Below are 19,582 nucleotides of genomic sequence, written 5' to 3' on the forward strand. Positions count from 1 at the left end.
ATATTTTATATATATAATATGATATAAGTAGGTCTAATTTTTTAACTTCAATATGATTTTTTTTTAAATTTAATAAAACATCATTTCGAATAATAACATAAGGATAAATAACATTGACTATATTTATTAAAAAATTGCACTTTTTTAACACTTTTCCACAACCAGATTAATAAAGATAAACCAAGCAAAAATAAAACAAAGATTAGTATCAATCAAACATTTAATTCCAAAAAAAACAAATAGCCAAAACAAACTATAAAAAATTGTTTAATTTTTAAATTAGAATCCATTTTGCTTTGTTTACCTTTTAATGTTATTTTGCTCACCCTTGTCCGCAAACTGTAAGATTGTGCTTGAAAATTTACAGAGCACAAAACTACGGGCTAAAATAGTCTTATTAAAAGATACATTACAAAAAACACAGCCATTGCGAACAATCCTAAATAACAATACATTTTGCCATAACCTCCTCGTGAAATGTTTTTTAACCTTCCCATAGTTGAATTAAGAAACCCTGAAACACTTCCCATATCATCATTCTAAAAAAATATGGCCAAAATTACAAGAATTTTTAAATGATGTTCATTCCTTACAAAAAGTAAAAAATTGTCCTACCATTTCATAAAGCAAATTATTTTGATCTTTCACTTCATCACCAATGCTTATAGAGAGCTAAAACATAAGAATTTGTTTAAACAAATACATCAAAATAGCATCGCTTGTTTATGTAAATATTCTATGCATGTTCTTCTACAATTCCAAAAGTGGATTTATGTGCTTAAGCTAAATAAAGTGCATTAAATTTTATTAAAAAATAGAAGAAAAAATAAAGCAACAAAATATACAGATTTTAAAGTTTTGACTTTGCTCCTCAGTTCCTGTTCAAGTTTATCATTTTCATCTTCATAAACTGAAGTTTCTCCTGTGAAAAAATATTTGAATAATATTTTTTGATTTTTTTTTGTAAAAAAAAGGTAAATTTTAAACACAACTTTAAACTACATAAAAGTTAAATATAAAAATCTGGCATGGCTTGCAAAAAATAACTTATATGTTGGTCATTGCATATTCATGAATGATTTATACTATATTTCATTATGAAAGTTTCCCATATTTGCACCACCAAATTCCTCCTGTAGATAAATTACTTTACCAGTCTTGGCTGCTTAATAACCCTAACATTGTTATTTATTTTTAATAGGATTCAATCGGAAAAGGCCGATTCTACGGCCTAAATATAGAGTAAAATTTGTTACCCAAAACTCTAAATGATTCCACTTTATCATTTTGAGATATTATTAATTTTAATTACTCTATAATAAATTATCTCCTGCAATTTAATGCAACCAGTTTGTGCTTTCCTACTAGAGCCATACTGGGTTATATTATAGACAGTTAAAGGGTTGCTATTCTCTTATAAATAAAAAGTGTCATTTTTGATGTTTAATTTTGTTGTGTAATTTTTTGTGTGTATTTCTTTAATTATATTTTATTTTATGGTGTTATTATTAATTAAATCTTAACTGGGTTTGGTGACCATGTCATATAATATACTACAAAATCTTTGTGTAAACATTAATATATGGTATGTTTCAAATCATTAAATTGATTTTGTGATTTTTTTATGTCGCATTAATATATTATGTCATATACCTGCAACCGTTCTTCTCATCCCTTACTTAGACTATACAATATTCTTCACGACAGCAACAACTACCACACTATCGAAAAAGTTTAACAACCTACTTAAACTTTTTATTTATAAAGAAATCAACTTTGTCGCAGTAAAGCGGATTTTGTTTGATCAAATAATCATAAATAGTAAATTCCAAAAAATCTAAAAAATAAAATTGTCCAAGTTGTATAAAAATTAAGTGTAACAGAAAAATTGTCAAAACATTAGGGGTGAAGTCACTAAAGTAAAGTCAAGTTTAGGGTGAAGTTATTAAGGTTAAGTTAGTTTAATCCCTGATCAGCTGTTTGACTAATTCCTACTTAACTTTCAATTTTTTTTAAGTTATTAAAGTTAAGATAGTTTTTATTACTACTATGTATTTTATAGGGATACCGTTTTGTTGGTCTATAACTGTTCGAGAGCAATAAAATCAAATATATACAAAAACACAAGTAATTTAACAACTGTAAAATTAAAAAATCACAATGTGTTTTAAAAATGTATTACAGGTTATAGAAACAATTTTCGAAATATTCGTGAATATTTAAAAATATTCGGGTTTTTTTCTATACCTGTAATGCATTTTTAAGACCCATTTTAATCTTCAAATTAAAAAAAATGACGTAACAATCCGATTGAATAAGTTAAATTACTTGTCTGTTTGTATGTGTATACTTTGGCTAAAACAAGTCGATTTAAAATTAATCTATATGCTAACATATAGTATTTAATCTTTTTTTGTAAAACGTTTAATTTAATTTTACTTAATTTGAAATTTTTAACAGGTTCTGACATCTCTACGGGAGATTAAGATGTCACACCATTATGATGTCACGAATTTTTTTTTTTTAATTCTAGCAATACTCCGCATTTTTTCGCGTAATAAATGTTGATTTAAACTGTTAAATCGTTAATACAAACATATCAAATATAATAAATTAAGTAATGTTACTTACTAAAAAATTAATATTTTTACTTTTTAATTCCGAGGTTGACTTTTTTTCAAATAGTTAATGTCAGCTTATCATACCTTTAATTGTTCGTTCGCATAGTTTATTTTACAGTTTAGTTTTTTCCTACTAACTAATATTTTCCATTTAAATAAGATTATAAAAGACTCACACTTTAAAAATTACTTAAACGTTATTTAATTGTTATTTGACGTGAAACTCAAAACGTAATTTGAAATGTGATAAGAAGATGTAATAAAGTTGTCACTTTATTGTCTAAACAGCTACCACATCTATTTTTAAACTGTTTACTTACTGGTATAGGCACATTTTGCTTAAAGTGTCTGCTTATTGTTGTTAGCAGCATCTATTTTAATTTTTTGGAGTTACTGTTGGTTGTTAAAACAGAACCTATATTTCGTTATAGGTGCCTGCTAATTGTTGTAAGCCGCGCCTATTTTTTTTCGTATTTACTCTAAAAACTATTGCTTATATATAGTTTGAAGCGGAGTTTGGGCTTTTGAATGTGTGTTGCGATAAACAGTTTGAAGCTTACTGAGATTAGTACTTGCCTAGAAGAATAATCCACTTTCTTGGGTTACTGAAATCTATTAACACTTTTTGTATTATTTTGCTTTCCTTAAACCATGTCCTACGTACAAACTTCCTCAAAACAGTTAATCTTTGCTATGGCCTCTGTAAGATCAACGACGGTTAGCATAAGGGCTAGACGTGCGACTAACTCAAAAACGGTTGACTTTGAAAAAAAAAGAAAACAAACCGAACTACAACAAAAGCTTCGGACAAGAAAAAAAGGAGCAACGTCTTAATGAAGAAGAAGCCAAAGTTAAAAAGCTGTACATAAAGGCTATAATCAAATAAGCCAATCTGGTGGAATTGAAATCGGGGACGTTGTTTTTTTCCACGAACCAATTCTTTTTCAGCAATCTCCAATAAATCTTGTTAAAAAAACTTTTTCTACCTACACTGACGTGCCCAAAAAACTTCGAGGAGAACCTGACCAAAATAACTTTAATCAATCCACAAACAACTCAACATGAAACCGATTCTTAGTTTTATTTAAAGTATGGCGACAAGCATTCGCCAGGGCGTTTCGTTACCAAAAAAGGTGATCGTTGAAGTTTCATGACTTTCTTCGTTAGTTCAACACTCATATTGGCAATGAACCTCTTGATACGGCATCTAATCTCAATTAGGTTATATTACTGATTTTTGTGTTAGCGAAGCTCGAATTACCATAGAACCATGCGTGCGCATTAAGACACATTAAAAAGTTAACTTATGTACTTTATATTAAGGCCAATAATCTTCCAGCGCTAAAAGAACTTTAAGGTATATGATAAGTATGGCTGAAATTACATAATTTTTTTTGATAATGTTATTTGAATTAGTCGTTTAAATATTTTCACAATTTTGTGAATTGTGATTAGTTAATTGTCAAGCTTTTGAATAAACACATTACAACATTTAAGCAGCAATAATTTGATTTTCGTGACGTCACACGAAAAATAGTAATTTAAAAATAGAAAATTTTCTTAAAATAATAATTTGGGATTTTCACAACCAAATATACAGAGTATTATAATTCTAAAAATTTGGTTGTATTTAAAGCATAAAAATAATCAGTAATTTGGTTAATAATTTTTATTTAATTTTGTTTGACTATACGCTGGTCTAAAATTTAAAACTTTTGGCGGTTATAAAATATATAAAAAATTTTTATAAAAAAATTGTATAAAAAATTTCACAGATTATTATTGAAAATAAGGTTAATGAAGCTTATTAGTTGTTTAAGGTTTTAGTTTAAACCGTAAATTAAAAGTTTTATATGTGCACAGCAAATAAATTTAATCATTTTTAAGGGATTGCGAGATAAAAGTTAATATTAATATATTCTTTAACTATTAAGTATTGATTAAGTAACAAAACTCTAATTTGGTTCTTTAATTTCCCTCTTCAATTTTGCTAATTTTAACCGCTTGATTTCTCTATTCACTTCTCTATCCATTTCCCGAACTTTTATAAGTTTTTCTTAAAACATAAAATGAATTTATTAAAGTACTGCTGATGAGGCATGAAGGTTAGGATTTTGGGCATATCCAAGTGAAGTTCTGGTACTGACCACTTTTTGATGTGTCGTAGATCCCAAGACTATTACCAACGTCTCTTACAAAAATCGACAATTCAACGTTTGAAAATGACCATAAGATGACTATTTATAACTGAAAATTATATATTGTTACTGCTTTATTACTAACCTTTTTCTTTTTCTTCTTTTTCCAGTAAATCTAGTTTTTTTTGTTCGATTTGCATTTTCATTTCTTAAAAAAATCACCTTTTTTTATATTGCAAATCACATCAAATGAATATTCATATTTAATTTAAATATTCGAAATTTGTTTTTTATTGATTTATATATGTAGCGGCCAATCACATTTAAAAACTGGACAATAAGGTTAGGCAGTGGGCCTTTTAAAGGTTTAAGAATAAATGGGTTTAAAATTAATAACCAACTAATTTTAGTTTTTAAATAAACACAACGGTTTCATTTAAATAAACACAACGGTTTTTTAAAAATTGGGAAAACAAATTTTAAACAAAACCGTGTTCTTTTTTTTTTTCTTTTCCTTCTTTTGTTCGCGTGTATTTTTTTGAATCCAATATTCCCTTTCTTCTTCTGTTGCAGATATAGAAGTGCGTTTAGAGTCAGAGGCTGCAAAAGAATAATTTAAAAAATAAATAAAATTTTTTTTCATTACTATTATATTTTACCAGTTTGTAATTTATTTTTATAACATGAATACATTCATGAATATTTATGAATTTTCTTTGCAATTTTTACTAATAATTAATTTGAACGTTAAAATGATTTTCGTTTTAGGCATTACATAATTTAACAATTTAACAAAAATGTGATATAGTAAACATTTTTTATGTTAATTTTATTAAAACCTAATTAGTTTTTTTTTAATACCAGTTGTTGACCCACTTTCATCCAAAAGTTTTTGCTTCTTATAAATTTTTCCGCCTAAACCATTTAATCAGTCAACAAATATGTATAAAATTGCATTTTTGTTTAAAAAATGCTTAAAAAACTGTTTTTTTGCTGTGGTAAATTAATCATGAAAAATTTGTTGACAAAAATCTAATAAAAACTTCTGGCATTTTAATTTTTTACCTATAACGTTTCCAATGTTCATTCCTACAGATCTATAAATTAAAAACCTTTGTTAAGATAAATTAAAATAACTTATTGTGTTTTTTGATTACTGGGTATGTTAAAATTATGTAGTTGTGCTTCTGTTAAAAAAATAAAAAAGGTTTAAACCAAGAAAATTAAAAAAAAATTACTATGTTATGCTGGTTTTGGAGGATTTTAAGTAATATTTACAAATACAATGTATTAATATGGTATTTAAGTGTTTGATAATTTAAACTGTTTAGGCGTTGCAATCAGAGGTTAGCTATATTGTTTTGTTTCGTTAAAAAATGATAGGAAATAAAAAAGTTTTTTTTTATGGCGTTGTCACGTAAAAGTAATACATTAAAAACTGAGTCCATGACACTACTTAATACTTGCAACGTCTGTATAAGCGTGAAACAATATTTTATTTTTGTTAATATGATTTTTGTTAAAACTAACGTTGTTTATTTTAAGTAAAGGACTTGAGCCCTTTTTTAAAAAAAATAATAAAAAATTTAAATTACTATGTTGTTATCCTTACTCAATCTTTTGTAATTTAAAATTGATCGGGATTGAAATCATAAAGTTGTTAATAACAATTTTTCCTTCTGGATCTTTTCCGCTTATATCCTAAAACAAATTATGTTACTGCATAATTTTATTCTGTTAAACCTAGAAAAAATTTACTCAAAAACACAATACTTTAACGAAAAAACAGAACCAAAGTAGTAAGCTATAGAAAAACTAAAAAAGGTAATATAACATACCTTTATATACTTCCTAAGTTTTCTTTCCAGTTTTGCTGCAAAATATGCTGAATTTTCCTCGTTGTAAAGCTTTTTACTAAACTTTTGAACTTGTTCTATGGAATCGAATTGTACACCACTTTCTGTAATATGTTGATTTATAAAAGGCACTATATCTTTTTCTTTAAACTTATTTGTGATAATTTTAGCCTGCTCTTCTGTGGCCACCTGCACATCAAGTTTAGTACACCTGCTCTCAATGCCGCAAATCGTCGCACCATACTCCATAAATGCTTTACTTAAACCCTCAACTAGATGTGAGGATTGCTCCAGGCTAATTAAATTACGGGTCGGGTTTGTCGCCTCTTTATCGTGGGAATCTAATAGTTTCACTGTGCCACCCTTGTTTCCTCTTAAAGTAAACGAGGCAACCCATCTTGCAAATTCGTTTGATTTGCTAAATAATGTTCTAATAAAAACATAAAAAATATGAAAACTTATAACAAGAAAATACAAAAAAAGTTTAATAATAACCAAAGAAAAAATAAATTCATGGTAATAATAAACATTTAAAAGGTAGTTTAAAACTTTTTTTTATATTTTATAAAAAGGTGTATTATTAAGCCTTTTTTATAAAGTTTTATACTTAAGCTTATACATACCCATCATTTTGAGGTCTGTTTTCCATAAAATCTTCTTTCTGTACCAAATAATTCTAAATTAATATACACTATCCGAAACCACCAAAATGCCCCCTTCATTCCCAAAAAAATTATTTTTATATAATATGTATGTGCTTGGGTAAAAAAAAAGTTTTAATAGTCACTGTGAGTGTAAAAAACACTTACCTTTAAAGTTTCCATAAAGGAATCAAAGTCTTTCTTGCCAGCTTTTTGTTCTTCGCCAAGCTCTTCAATGGATATTTCTTTGATCTTGAACTCTTTTACTTTTTCTATCGAGTCAAACTCAAATCCACTTTGTTTAATTTCATTGTTGAGATTTTCAAGCAACCTTCCGGAATCATATCGGGTTTGAAGTTCATCCTGTGCCTCTGTAGAAGTGACCCATACCTCTACACATAAAGATCCTTTTTTGATGTTGCGAATAAAAACATCTTTACTCTTTTCAAAGGTATTTTTTAAACCTTGGCTTAAAATAGTCTTTTGATCTTCGCTAAGTGAAGATGAGGCAATAGTACCACTAACTCCTGCACTAACAATAGTTGCTGACCTCCCACTTGCCACAAGTTTAAATTTTCCAAAGGCTACTCGTATCATATTTGCTGCCATGTTATTCGACCGTTTTTATAAACCTTTTTTTAACATTAAGTTAATTTAAAAATTCGATAAAGTGTGTTCTATAATTAAAAGTAGCTTATTCTGTTTTTTAAAACACACATGTTAATTTTTTTACTACCTTAATAAAGCCTTATTTTAATATAATTCAACTGTATAACTTTAGCAGGCATTAAAATACAGTCCCGACTTATCTATAAAGAACGTTTTTTTAATTTACAACCACTAACAGTTTGGTAGTTTTTAGTTATTTAAGTTAAATTCTGCGCTGTATTTTTTAATATTATTCATTCTATTTTTTTTTAAATGGTTGATTTTTGAGTTTCTTTACACAAGTGTATTGGGAACATTGGTTTACGACTTCGTTTGTTTCAAATTACAAACTTACTTGACATAACATAAAAGAAAAAGGTAGAATTACTTTCTACCTCGTCAAATTTGTAAAATACAAAACGATGTTATTTTACTGGTTAAAGGGTTAATATAGGCTAATGGGCAATAATGTAAAACTTTCATTTTAAAATCTTGTAATTAATTTAAGTTTAAAACGTTCTACATAATCCATTTTTAAACATTAAGTTGTTAAAATTTTTGTTTTTATATTGTTTTTTATGTTTTATGCTTTTTTAAATTTAAAATGTTTTAATAACTGAAAGAGTCTTAATTGGTTTTAAATTACTATCCTATTTGATATAACTTAAAAAAAGGGTAAAATTACATTTAACTTTGCCATTGTTGTTGAAGACAAATGTACAATATGACTAAGTGTACCGCGTAAAAATATTATTGTAACGGTCGATTGGACAAAACTTTTAGTTCTAGGACTCTTACAAATATATTCTTATGTCCTGTTTTTGTTTTTTTGTTGAACATTTTTGATATTTTATCAATCTTGAACTTTCATTTTTCTTTGTTTTATTTTATCATTATTTAACTAAAAATCATATCTAAATTTGGACGGAATAAAAACTTTTTCAAAATACACTGGTAAATAACATTATGGTTCGCCCAATTTAAAAAAGGGTATTTTAGAATTTTTTTTAGAATAATTTGTTGAAACTAAATAATATTAGTTGGTTATTTATTTGTAATTTCATTGCATACTGTAATTTAAACGGTTTGAGATAGATGTGAAATCGGACGTTTAGGTATTCCTTTATATAGCAAAAAAGATCTTGTTTTACTTTTGTAAAAAAAAACAACGGCCAAACAAGATTTAAAATAAACCAATATGTGAAGGCTATATAGCCTTGAATTTGAATTTTTACGACTACAAAATTTAAATATTTTAAAAATATAAAGAGTTCTGTCTAAAAGTTTCTTTAAATTAAATTATACATTTATTTTTTTTTTATTTTAAAAACATAAAGTTTTAATTATATGGCTACTAAAAAAAGCATCTAGTAAATAAGCTCAAGCTAGAGTTACGATTTGTATATAAAACCTAGTACTGAATTTAATGTAAATTGACCTTATCTCACGTGTTAAAAGCAAATCTCAAGCTTCCGTGAGTTTAAACAAAAAACATTCTTACAAAAAGAAAAACAGAGATTTTGGTATGAAGAGAACGAAACAGTTTTCTCGTTTACATTCGTTAGATATTACAAAGCGCCAGCGCGTCACCGAAGCACAAGTACGTTCCTTTTTAAATAAAAAATTGAAAACTCTGAAGTTGGATAAACATAAAAAATGCTTATTACAATAAGCAGAATGCTCAATTTAAAAAATAACTCGGTATTGTTGAACTTGACATTCTGAAATTTTCATTAAAAAACTTATTTTATTAAAAAAAAGTTAAAAAAAAACAAACAAAAAAAGAAGAAAAACTGTATCGCTTTTTTTATGTTCAAAAACTTGTTTTTTTTGTAAAAAAGGTTTTATTTAAATCAACGAAATTTTTCAGGATTGACGTAAATAAGCAAAACAAGTTATAATTGATTTTAAAACTAAAAGGAATTTGTCCAGATGTTTTTTAAATGTAAAAGTATAATAAAAAGGGTCATTTTGTGCTATTGTAGAGCTAGCCCATATTTCTATCTGTAGCCTACGACCGATGCTTGTTTTTCAATATGGAAAATAAAGGCTTTTTCAAAGGTGGGTTGTAAAGCCAAGTTTGGGGAACTAAAAATATGGGTTAGCTTTAGAAATATGAGCAAGTTTAGGGAACTAGAAACTTCCTCACTAGCGCTGGTTGATGGTCTTTAAATTGTTTCAAGTTTAAACGTCCAAAAGGATACTGTTGAACTTCCGGCATTATTTTAATAATTTTTCTAAAAACCTCAAATTAAAGCATCTTTTTTAAAAAAAAAAACATAACAAAACAACAAAACAAATTATGTTTAACTTGTCTTTTCAACAATTTCTGCAAATAACGAATTTTGACAATGTAAACTTGCAACCATATTGCAATAGGTTAAATGACAAAGTGTTAAATATTACCTGAAAGCTTTAAAAAAACATAAACACATAAAAGGTTTTAAAACTGTTTGTGTGTTTTTTAAATTGCATTATTAATAATTTTTTATTGAAAAAAATATATAGTGAAATTATTTTTATTAATGTGTCTTTTAAACTTTAAAAAATGATTGTGCTATATCTAAAAAAATAATAATTTATTTGGCAACATTGTAAGCTGAAATATTAAAATTTCAAACTTGGGACTTCCCAAATTATTACAGAGCTTTTATGTGAATTCAGTTAATGTCTTTTAAACGCCCTAAAAAATGAATTTTAAGCATTTAATTTTGTAAAAAACATTTGTAATTTAATAAATTAAGGCAGATTAAATCGCTTTGCAGTTTTTCTTTTTATTGTATCAAATTTAAACTGACGAAGCTACAAAAATACAAACTTTCAAAGTCTGACAGTAAAAGTCTGACAGCAATGGATTACAAGGTTATTGACATACTACGAAGTCCAACTGTCATAGTTTTGGATGCTCTTATTTCACAGCGCATTAAACTTCCTTGGAAGGAGCAGCATTTTATTTGTTTTTTAATCACATCATTTGGCAAGTTATTTTGTCTTGTGTTACGTAACTTTTAATTACTTTTTTTCGATAAAAATATTTTTGTTCTATTCTGCTGGCAGTTGCTTTGCTGTTGGATGTTATACTAACTTTAGGCTACCCAAGAATGCTATGATATTAAATCGTTAAAGATCAAACCCAAAACATAACATTGTTAACAGCAGCATTATGTAGTAGACAGAATACTTGCTACACAACTATGAGGTGCTGGGTTCAATCCCCACTGCTCTCTTGCTGTAGCGCCCTTAAATAATATCCCAAACTGCCAAAGTAAACTCCAGACTGGGTTGGAGTAATTAATGTTACTCCATGTTTAGGTCATGCATTCCACCTTCTCACATTAACGATAAAGACATATATATAAAAAAAAAAATAAAAATCATCTCAACTGTTATTAAAAACTTTTTATGAAAATTTTTACATTTTCAGGTTCATTTTTGTCTCTAATTTTATTTGCTTGTCAAAAGGAATGGTTACTGTTAATTTATCGTTTTCTAAGCGGTGTGATTATCTTAATGTTCTCAACATTTTTGCAAACTTTTCTGGTGGCTTCATGTTATAAAACATATCACCACGATCTCTCTTCCGCTAACAAATCAGTGGTGTATTCAATTATAGAAACTACCATTGAATCAAAAATTCTTTCACAACATGAGGTAGGTTTTATATATTTTTATATTTCCGTATAGTAAAAAAGCCAACTTTGCCTATGAAAATTTTTTTTATTACCCATTGCTTAATTTCAAGTAGAGTTTTCTGTAAATACACCATTAACTTATTGGCCTAGACTATGTTACATTTCTTTTAAGTCTACATTAAGGATAAAAATTAACCTTTAAGCTAGACTGACTTTTTGATTAAAATTAATCTGTTTTTTTAGTGTTTTGGATTAATGGTTTATTTTTAACAAAAGTTACTTTTATTTTTATAAATTGAAGTTATTTTTTTTAGATTGACTTTATATTGAAATTGTTCCTGTTTTTGGTAGTTCAACTCTGTCTCTACAGGCTATTCTCATCAGACTATTTATTTGAAAAGAAAAATATTTTTCATTATTTTCTGACGTCTTCTTCAACAATCGCAGCATTGATTAACGTTTCCGAAAACGTTTTCGGAATATTCGTTTTCCTTACACTTTTACCCCAATTTTATTCGCTGTATACATTTTTAGGGAAAGGATATCTTTATCTTATTAACAATTTTAAATACATCGTTAATCGAACTATAAGAAATGTTCGCGCTAACGGAATTCCATTTTATATCGACGATTTGTGGACTACGCTACGCGTGCCACAAGTTCTCCGCATTTTCTTTTTGTTTCGTTGTTTTTGGGCAACTTTAGTTATATTAACTTCATCATTCCCAGAAAATGAAGCCTTTGAAACAACTAAACCACTAGGAATATTACAATACATTGGAGTTATACGTGCACCCTCTTCTGTAAATTTCACAGAAAAAACACAATCCATTTCCCCTAACCCATTGCTTGATGTCCAGTATTCAAACAGTTCTTACAATTTCTCGTTTGTTGAACGATTTATTATCGAGCTAACTGATTCAATGCTATCTTCCTTTTCAATCAGTTCAGCGTTGTCAATCCCACTTTTTTACTGTGGTGTAGAAATAAATAAGTTCATCGGAGGCAATGATTTAATTCAAGCCGAAGCACTGGGCACCGTTTCTGCAGTTCTATTCTGTTTACTTGCAATACAAACCGGTCTTAGTGGTCTCTCGCCACTTAGAAGATTGGTCAGGGTGTATAGAAATATGTGCTTGTTGTTTGCAGCAATCTTACATTATGTTCATGATCTGGTTAACCCTGTTTTAATGACCCTAAGCGCTCAGGTAAACGTTTTATAATTAAATTTAAAACTTTGATAGGCTCTGTTATATGTATTTTAAACTATTGTGTTAGAAAGAGAATGTAATTCTCGACTATATTATGTGGTTATAATCAAGTTAATATACATCATCTATAAAGAATAAATTCAGTAAATACTGTCTACCGACATTTTTTTTTTAATTTACAAGAAAACTACAACATTACAAGGTTATACAAACAGGTGTTTAAATATTTTATGAATTAAGAGTAGAAAATGTAATAAAAACCCCTAACCAAGCTTTGTTTACAGGCAAATATTCCAATAAAAAATCACATAAAGCCATTGTTGATCATTGTTTTGTTGGCCTTCATTCCATTCTACTTGTGTGTATGGCTTCTACAAACAAGCACAATTTCAACATGGCTTATTGCTCTTACAGCATTCAGTATTGAACTTATTGTCAAGGTTAGTATGCATATCTGACTACTATTAAAATATAACATATACTGGGGTAGTTAGGACACTTAAAAAACAAAAGGATTTTTAAATACCATATTGTATTTTAACTTTGTATATATACATAAGTTTTTTATTAATTAAGTAATTGTGTCACTTTATATGTTTTAATAAAAAGTTTAATAATTTCTTCTAATTTAAAGTTAATTTTTATTTTTTTTGTATTTAATTTATCCTCGATATGGGAAGTTCGAATGTGCGACCTAAACATAGAGTAACAACTGTTACCCTTACCTGGTCTCAAGTTGCCTGTGGCAGTTTGGAATGTTATAGATCATAATTGCCGATAATTATGCTGCTAATTAAGTGCTAGCTCAACAGGATTTTATACCATTTATATTGCCTTATTTAAGGGCGCGACAGCTTGAGAGCAGTGGGAATTGAACCCACAACCTCTTGTGGTGTAGCAAATGTTCTTGCCACTACACCACGCTGCCGGTATTTTAAACACTACACCATAAATATGGTATACACATATAACCTTACATGTTTATAGGTCCTCACCACTTTAATTCTGTACATCATATTTGCACTTGATGCAAGGGTGGAACATCAGCCCTGGCCTCACTTGGATGACTGGGTTTTCTATGTTAGATCAACATCTTACATAATTGAGTTCTTTTGTGGTTGTGTGATGTTCGTCAATGGAGCTTATGTTTTGTTTTTTGAGTCTGGCAGTGCCCTTAGAGCCATCATGATGTCTATGCACGCCTATGTTAATATTTATAAGTAGGTATTTTTTTTATTTATTTATCCTCGATGTGGTAAGGTCAACTTCATGACCTAATAAATTGAGTAACAACAATGACCCCAACTCAGTCTCAAGTTACCTGTGGCAGTTTGGAAAATTATTGATTATAATTGCCCAATGATTAAGCTGTTGGCTTAACAGGTGTACATATTATTTATAGCACCTTACTTAGGGGGCATGAGAGTAGTAGGGTTTAAAACTACTTGACATTAAATTATGCTAAAATTGGTATTAACTAGTATTTTAAATTTATGTAGAGCTGCAAGAGATGGCTGGAAGACTTGGAATAATAGGAGAACAGTGAACTTCAGGATATCAGGTCTACAAGCACCCACTGAAGAATATTTAAACGAACATTCTGATGACGTTTGCAGCATTTGTTACCAGAACTTTACTACAGGTATTTTTGTGTTTGTTTGTTTTGTAAAAATTGAGTATTTTTTTTAATTTGGGTAAGTATTTTTGTTTACGTCATTGTCAGTCTCTGTGTAAATTTTATATGCTTGTTTTTTTATTTAATTATGTAGAAAACTAAAATTTGTTTTTGCTTTTTTATACGTTTATACTCATTTTTTAAAATAAATACTATAAATTTTTAAAAAAAACTACTAAATAAAAGCAATTTTTTTTTAATTTAGAATATGGAGAAGTCCGAATTACTAATTGTAATCATCTTTTTCACTCGATGTGCTTACGAAAATGGCTTTATATCCAAGAGACTTGTCCAATGTGTCATCAAAATATATTTAGTCAGGAGGAACAAGTGAAAAAACAGAGCTAATTTTGTATTTTATTTTGACTTTGCTAAGTGAAAAAATTTTAATAAATTTGAAAAACACTAATTTTTTTAGGAATTTGTTAAAATCTCTTTTTTTGTATATTAAAAGCATAGATTTTGTTTAATTAAAATATGTATAAACTTATTTATTTCCTTTTAATTTTATTTAATTTTTAAATCACCTGTTTCCTAGTGTTGTAAAATAAATTAATATTACTCTGTTTCCATATTTATTTAGGAAATGTTGTAATCATTTTTTCCCTGTTGGTTTCTGTTAACTAGGGTTTTATATCCCAGAAATCTTAGTTAAACCATTCATTAACATGCAAGTTCTAAATACATAATAACACTAGTACGATGTAATAGTGTATCTATGGTAAATACTATGAGATAGAAACACGTGCACAAAGTGCTTGCTTTTAAGGAACAGTACTCCGTAACCCATACCTATACTTCTAATTCGGTATTAAGTTATAAGCTAAATAATACAAATGCTAACACAAGATTATAAGCAATTTCACAAGCAATATTACAAGGCCAATAACTTAAACCGTTAAACGTAATGTAGGGTTTGTCATATTAAAAAATTGCAAATGCACATAAAAGCGTCTTTGGTGAAGAAAAAGATCATTAAAGTGCTTTGTTTAAAGAGCCGATAGCAAAAGTTAAATAGGTTTAAAGCCATGCAGTGCGTCATGCTTCTGTTTTAAATAACTTTAATGTTAGATTTTAAATAATAAGTAAAAAAATTTTGTTTTAAAAGTCAATTGTTTCTTCAAATGGTTTTAAAAAAATGCAACTCATCATTACATCAGGCTCTACGGCTGTTACGTTTCACTGCGTAAAGGAGTAAACATTTCTTTGTAGAAAGCTGTTCCGTATAAAACCGGTCTTGTGACTAGAATTAATCGTCAGCATATGTTACAACTAGCAGCTGGCGAATATCAGGCAGTCAGTTGGAAGTCCTGGGTTCTTTTATTTCACTTTTTAATCCAGATACCGTAATTATACTGCCGCTGTGAACGAAGGATTTCTGTTTTTCAGCTGTTTTTCGTATTATATTTTTTGAGAAAAAAGAAAATTTTGAACTCTATTTTAGATGATGCAATATTAGGTTAGCTATGTAAATTATTATGTAAGCACACTAGTACGGTAAACATGAGTTTTAGAATAGAAATTTTTGCTGTTCTTGTACTTTGTATTGGAATTGGACATTGCATTAAAAATGAAAATGGTAATTTTGTTTTTTAAATATTTTATGTAAAGTAAATAGTTTCTTTTAGAATTTTTTTTTATCAAGAAATACACAAAGATTTATGTATGCATACCAATTAATTCATTATTTTTTAGTAAGTATAAATTGGGCTGACAGTCTTCAGTTGCTTCCTGGTCAATCTAAGAATTTGACTTTTTCTTTGTCCGGTCCGATATTTACAAATTCTTATTTGAATTTCACAATAACTCATTCCTATCCTGAAAATGATGTTCAACACCCTGTGCAGTTTAACCAAACGGTATATATATATATATAAAATATTAAAAACTAAATTTAAAATGTGTAAACCTATAGTACTTTTCATGAGTTTATTGGGTAAAGTTACAAAAAAGTTTATAAAAATAGAAAACTATTTTTTTTTCAAATTTTAGGTTAAAGTTCCCATAAATGAGACAAGTTTTAATGTTGAAATGAAAGGAATAACTGTTGGTCAGATGGTGGTCTTTGTGAAACCAACAACTCCTAACATAAGGTAAAATATTAAGCTTTATAATTTGTTGATTATAATCTATTTTTTTGCTATGAAGGTAGATCGAATTTTATTACCCAAGGCTTGCATTTATTTTTTTTATTTTGCAGACTTGTAAATTTAAGATTGTTATGGTGTATTATTTTAATGCATTATTGTTTAGAGTTCCTGCTGACTCAAAGTTTCGTTTGAAAGTGATTCATAGCGAAGCAGTTGTAATAGTGAATGTAGTAGTTGGTTGGATTTATTTTGTTGCTTGGTCTGTTTCTTTTTACCCACAAGTTGTTCTTAACTTTCAACGAAAAAGGTAAATAGAAGTTTTTAAATTTTAAAATATTATTTAAAAAAAACTTTTTTTTTTAAATAAATAGTTGTTTTTATTTACTTTGTGCTAGATACTTAGTCAGAGAAAATTTTAAAATGCTTAATGGCAGTATTAGTTACTATTAAAAAGTATAAATTAATTGGTATTTACATTTTTTGTTATTTTTTAGTATTTTAAAAAAGCACTTGCTTTTTTTAAAAATAGCCAGTTGTGTACGTGCACTATTGAATATTAAACACGAAGTTTAATGCATTACACATGGTTACATATTTACTAATAATTGCTTTATATTTGTTTAGTGTTATAGGTCTCAACTTTGATTACATTGCATACAATATTACTGGATTTGTTGCTTATGGCCTCTATAACATTGGACTATTTTGGATACCATTAGTCAAGGTTAGATTAGTTTAATTTTACCTAAATTTGAATTAATTATTGTTTATCTGTCAAATTTAAATTTGATTTTAAATATTTTTTAATGTTTTTTTCAGCAACAATTTTTGCAAGAATATCCAAATGGAGTAAACCCAGTTGAAGTAAATGATGTGTTCTTCACACTACATGCTATTCTGCTTACTGCTATTACCATTGTACAGTGTGTTATTTATGAGGTAAACTTACCTTTTGTTACTCAGTAATTATAACTCTTTATTGCTTTTTATTGATGTAGTTGTTAAAATGTTGTTTTTAAAGGGTAAAATTTTACCTAAAATAGTAGAAAAAAAAATTATTATGTTATAATTAAATATTTAATGATATTAAATATCTAATGGTCCTTTCAATTTTTAGTTAAGTTTTGATTTTTATATTAGCCAGTAAATACTTCGAATTAGCTTTTTATTTTTTTTAATTTGTAAATTGTTTTTTAAATTAAAGTTTTTGATTTTAGCGGGGTGGTCAAAAAGTATCCAAGCTAGCAACAGGAATATTGGCTTTGACTTGGCTTGCAATGTTTATTCTACTATTCGTTGCTGTTGGCAAAAAAATCACATGGTTGGAGTACTTGATGATATTCTCTTATGTCAAGTTGGGGGTTACTCTGATTAAATACATTCCACAGGTAATGCTAATTAATTACTTATTTTGTAAGCAAAGACATAAATTCTAAATTTATGGGACAAAAATTTAATAAATTTTGTTTAATAGGTTGTTATGAATTACCGGCGCAAAAGCACAGAGGGCTGGAGTATTGGAAATGTGTTGTTGGATTTTACCGGTGGTTCTTTGAGTATTTTACAAATGTTTCTACAATCCTACAACAATGGTAAATATATTTTCTAAATTAATATATTTGATGCATTTTTTTTCATAAATTTTTTAAATATTTTTAAAAATAAAATTTGTTTTTTTCAGATGAATGGAATCTGATCTTTGGTGACCCAACTAAATTTGGACTGGGATTATTTTCGATGTTGTTTGATGTAATATTCATGGTTCAACATTATGTGTTATACAGACCTCCTAAAGTACCTGACCATGCTGGATTACTTGATTCACAAGACGACTTCATGATCAATAATAATTAAATTTTGATAAAAAAGAAATTTTGAAAACAAATTTTTTAATTGAGTATTTGAATCTATGTCTTGTTAATTTTTGAACTGTTTTTGAATTAATTATAAAAGTATTAAAGCTACTTAAGCATTTTACTAGAGCTGTATTACAATTTTTTAACAAATAATTTTATAGCTATAAGTTTTTATTTCATATTTATCATATGTATATCTACAAGTGATTTTTTTGTACATCTTTTAATATTCATCTCCTTTCTTCTGAAGCTTACTACTAATATTTAGTTTGTGCAATATGTACAATGCATTTATTCATATTTTTTGTCTAATTTGATGCTGTTTTATTGTAAATTTGAATATTTTAACCAGTTTTTACCTTTCTAATTTCTGTATTAGTTCAATACTAACTTGATTTTCTCAGTGTTTTTGGTTTGAAATAAGAAATTTGTTTCATATTTTACAATTCTTAATGATTATTGCATTTTATTCATTCGTCATTTAATTATTACATTGTAAAAAAAAGTTATGCACATTTTTGTGTGTCGTTTATACGTCCGACAAGGTGGAGAAAATTTGACAAGCCGCGTGTTGGCGTTGGAGAGCAAATTTTTTGTAAAGTTTTTATGATTTTACTGATTTTTTTCGGTTTATAAAATTTGGTTTTACAAAAGCCGACATTTAATAATTAATGTTTAAATATAACTTTAGGATCTTTATTTTAAAAAAAATCAAGTTTTTTAGATATGCGAAAAAATTGTCTCTTAAGATTTAAATATTATATTTTAAATTGCTAACTAACTTTAGTAAATAGAATTCTAATTGTCAGAAGTGTTAATAGATATACTACCTAACTTTATCTTGTTTGTAATCACTAGAAAACTCTTTATTTTGAGTTGGGCTGTTTCAACTAAAGCACAATGGTTTTATTTACAGCTGGATATTATAGAACCTGCTACATTTAGGCAAACAAGATTTCAAGTACTTTGTTTGCCGACTATCCCTAATACAAAACTCAAAAGATCAATCGCTACCGACCCAGCTTTGTAATTTAGAGAGGGGGATTGTAAACACAAGTGTCGCCAGATTTGATTATCGTAACCCTTTTCAAACGGCAGGCTAAATTTGATTAAATAAAACGCGTTTTGTTTTGTTTTAAATAGTGTTCAGTTAATATTGTTTAGTAAAGCATATGTATACTGGATGTATGCATTAATATATGGCTTAGTTATAT

General features: G+C 27.6%; 4 protein-coding genes across 8 annotated transcripts; 2 read left to right on the top strand and 2 right to left on the bottom strand.

Annotated features, from left to right (window-relative positions):
* Positions 1–34: 34 nt before the first annotated feature.
* On the bottom strand, positions 35–1,832 carry LOC145744665 (BET1 homolog). The gene is made up of 4 exons (XM_082562575.1): positions 1,654–1,832; positions 846–922; positions 616–672; positions 35–539 (listed from the first exon to the last, which is right to left on the bottom strand). The coding sequence occupies exons 1-4, from the start codon at positions 1,670–1,672 to the stop codon at positions 384–386; spliced, it is 309 nt and encodes a 102-aa protein (XP_082418701.1). The 5' UTR covers positions 1,673–1,832; the 3' UTR covers positions 35–383.
* A 2,479-nt stretch (positions 1,833–4,311) lies between these two features.
* On the bottom strand, positions 4,312–9,020 carry LOC145744663 (uncharacterized). 5 transcript variants are annotated; one of them, XR_014281232.1, is made up of 9 exons: positions 7,425–9,019; positions 7,239–7,276; positions 6,598–7,045; positions 6,372–6,460; positions 5,825–5,856; positions 5,621–5,674; positions 5,250–5,359; positions 4,905–4,967; positions 4,312–4,677 (listed from the first exon to the last, which is right to left on the bottom strand). XR_014281232.1 is itself a non-coding variant. In XM_082562571.1 (8 exons), exons 1-8 carry the CDS (start codon positions 7,863–7,865, stop codon positions 4,962–4,964), a joined length of 1,218 nt encoding a protein of 405 aa, XP_082418697.1. In that variant the 5' UTR covers positions 7,866–9,020; the 3' UTR covers positions 4,312–4,961. The 5 variants fall into 5 exon arrangements, 3 of the variants coding, with proteins under 3 accessions (XP_082418697.1, XP_082418696.1, XP_082418698.1); XR_014281231.1 differs by having other exon boundaries at positions 4,905–5,359; XM_082562571.1 differs by having other exon boundaries at positions 4,312–4,967; positions 7,425–9,020.
* A 1,544-nt stretch (positions 9,021–10,564) lies between these two features.
* LOC145744661 (E3 ubiquitin-protein ligase RNF139-like) lies at positions 10,565–15,098 on the top strand. Its single transcript, XM_082562569.1, has 7 exons — positions 10,565–10,881; positions 11,329–11,555; positions 11,851–12,744; positions 13,032–13,187; positions 13,735–13,967; positions 14,247–14,389; positions 14,628–15,098. The coding sequence occupies exons 1-7, from the start codon at positions 10,755–10,757 to the stop codon at positions 14,768–14,770; spliced, it is 1,923 nt and encodes a 640-aa protein (XP_082418695.1). The 5' UTR covers positions 10,565–10,754; the 3' UTR covers positions 14,771–15,098.
* A 600-nt stretch (positions 15,099–15,698) lies between these two features.
* Positions 15,699–18,915, top strand: LOC145744664 (cystinosin-like). Its single transcript, XM_082562574.1, has 9 exons — positions 15,699–16,001; positions 16,118–16,281; positions 16,415–16,515; positions 16,676–16,819; positions 17,137–17,236; positions 17,332–17,451; positions 17,730–17,900; positions 17,987–18,104; positions 18,194–18,915. Exons 1-9 carry the CDS (start codon positions 15,926–15,928, stop codon positions 18,364–18,366), a joined length of 1,167 nt encoding a protein of 388 aa, XP_082418700.1. The 5' UTR covers positions 15,699–15,925; the 3' UTR covers positions 18,367–18,915.
* The last annotated feature ends 667 nt before the right edge of the window (positions 18,916–19,582 follow it).

The sequence above is a fragment of the Corella eumyota genome, chromosome 3 (genome assembly GCF_963082875.1).
Source record: "Corella eumyota chromosome 3, kaCorEumy4.1, whole genome shotgun sequence".
Taxonomy (NCBI): domain Eukaryota; kingdom Metazoa; phylum Chordata; class Ascidiacea; order Phlebobranchia; family Corellidae; genus Corella; species Corella eumyota.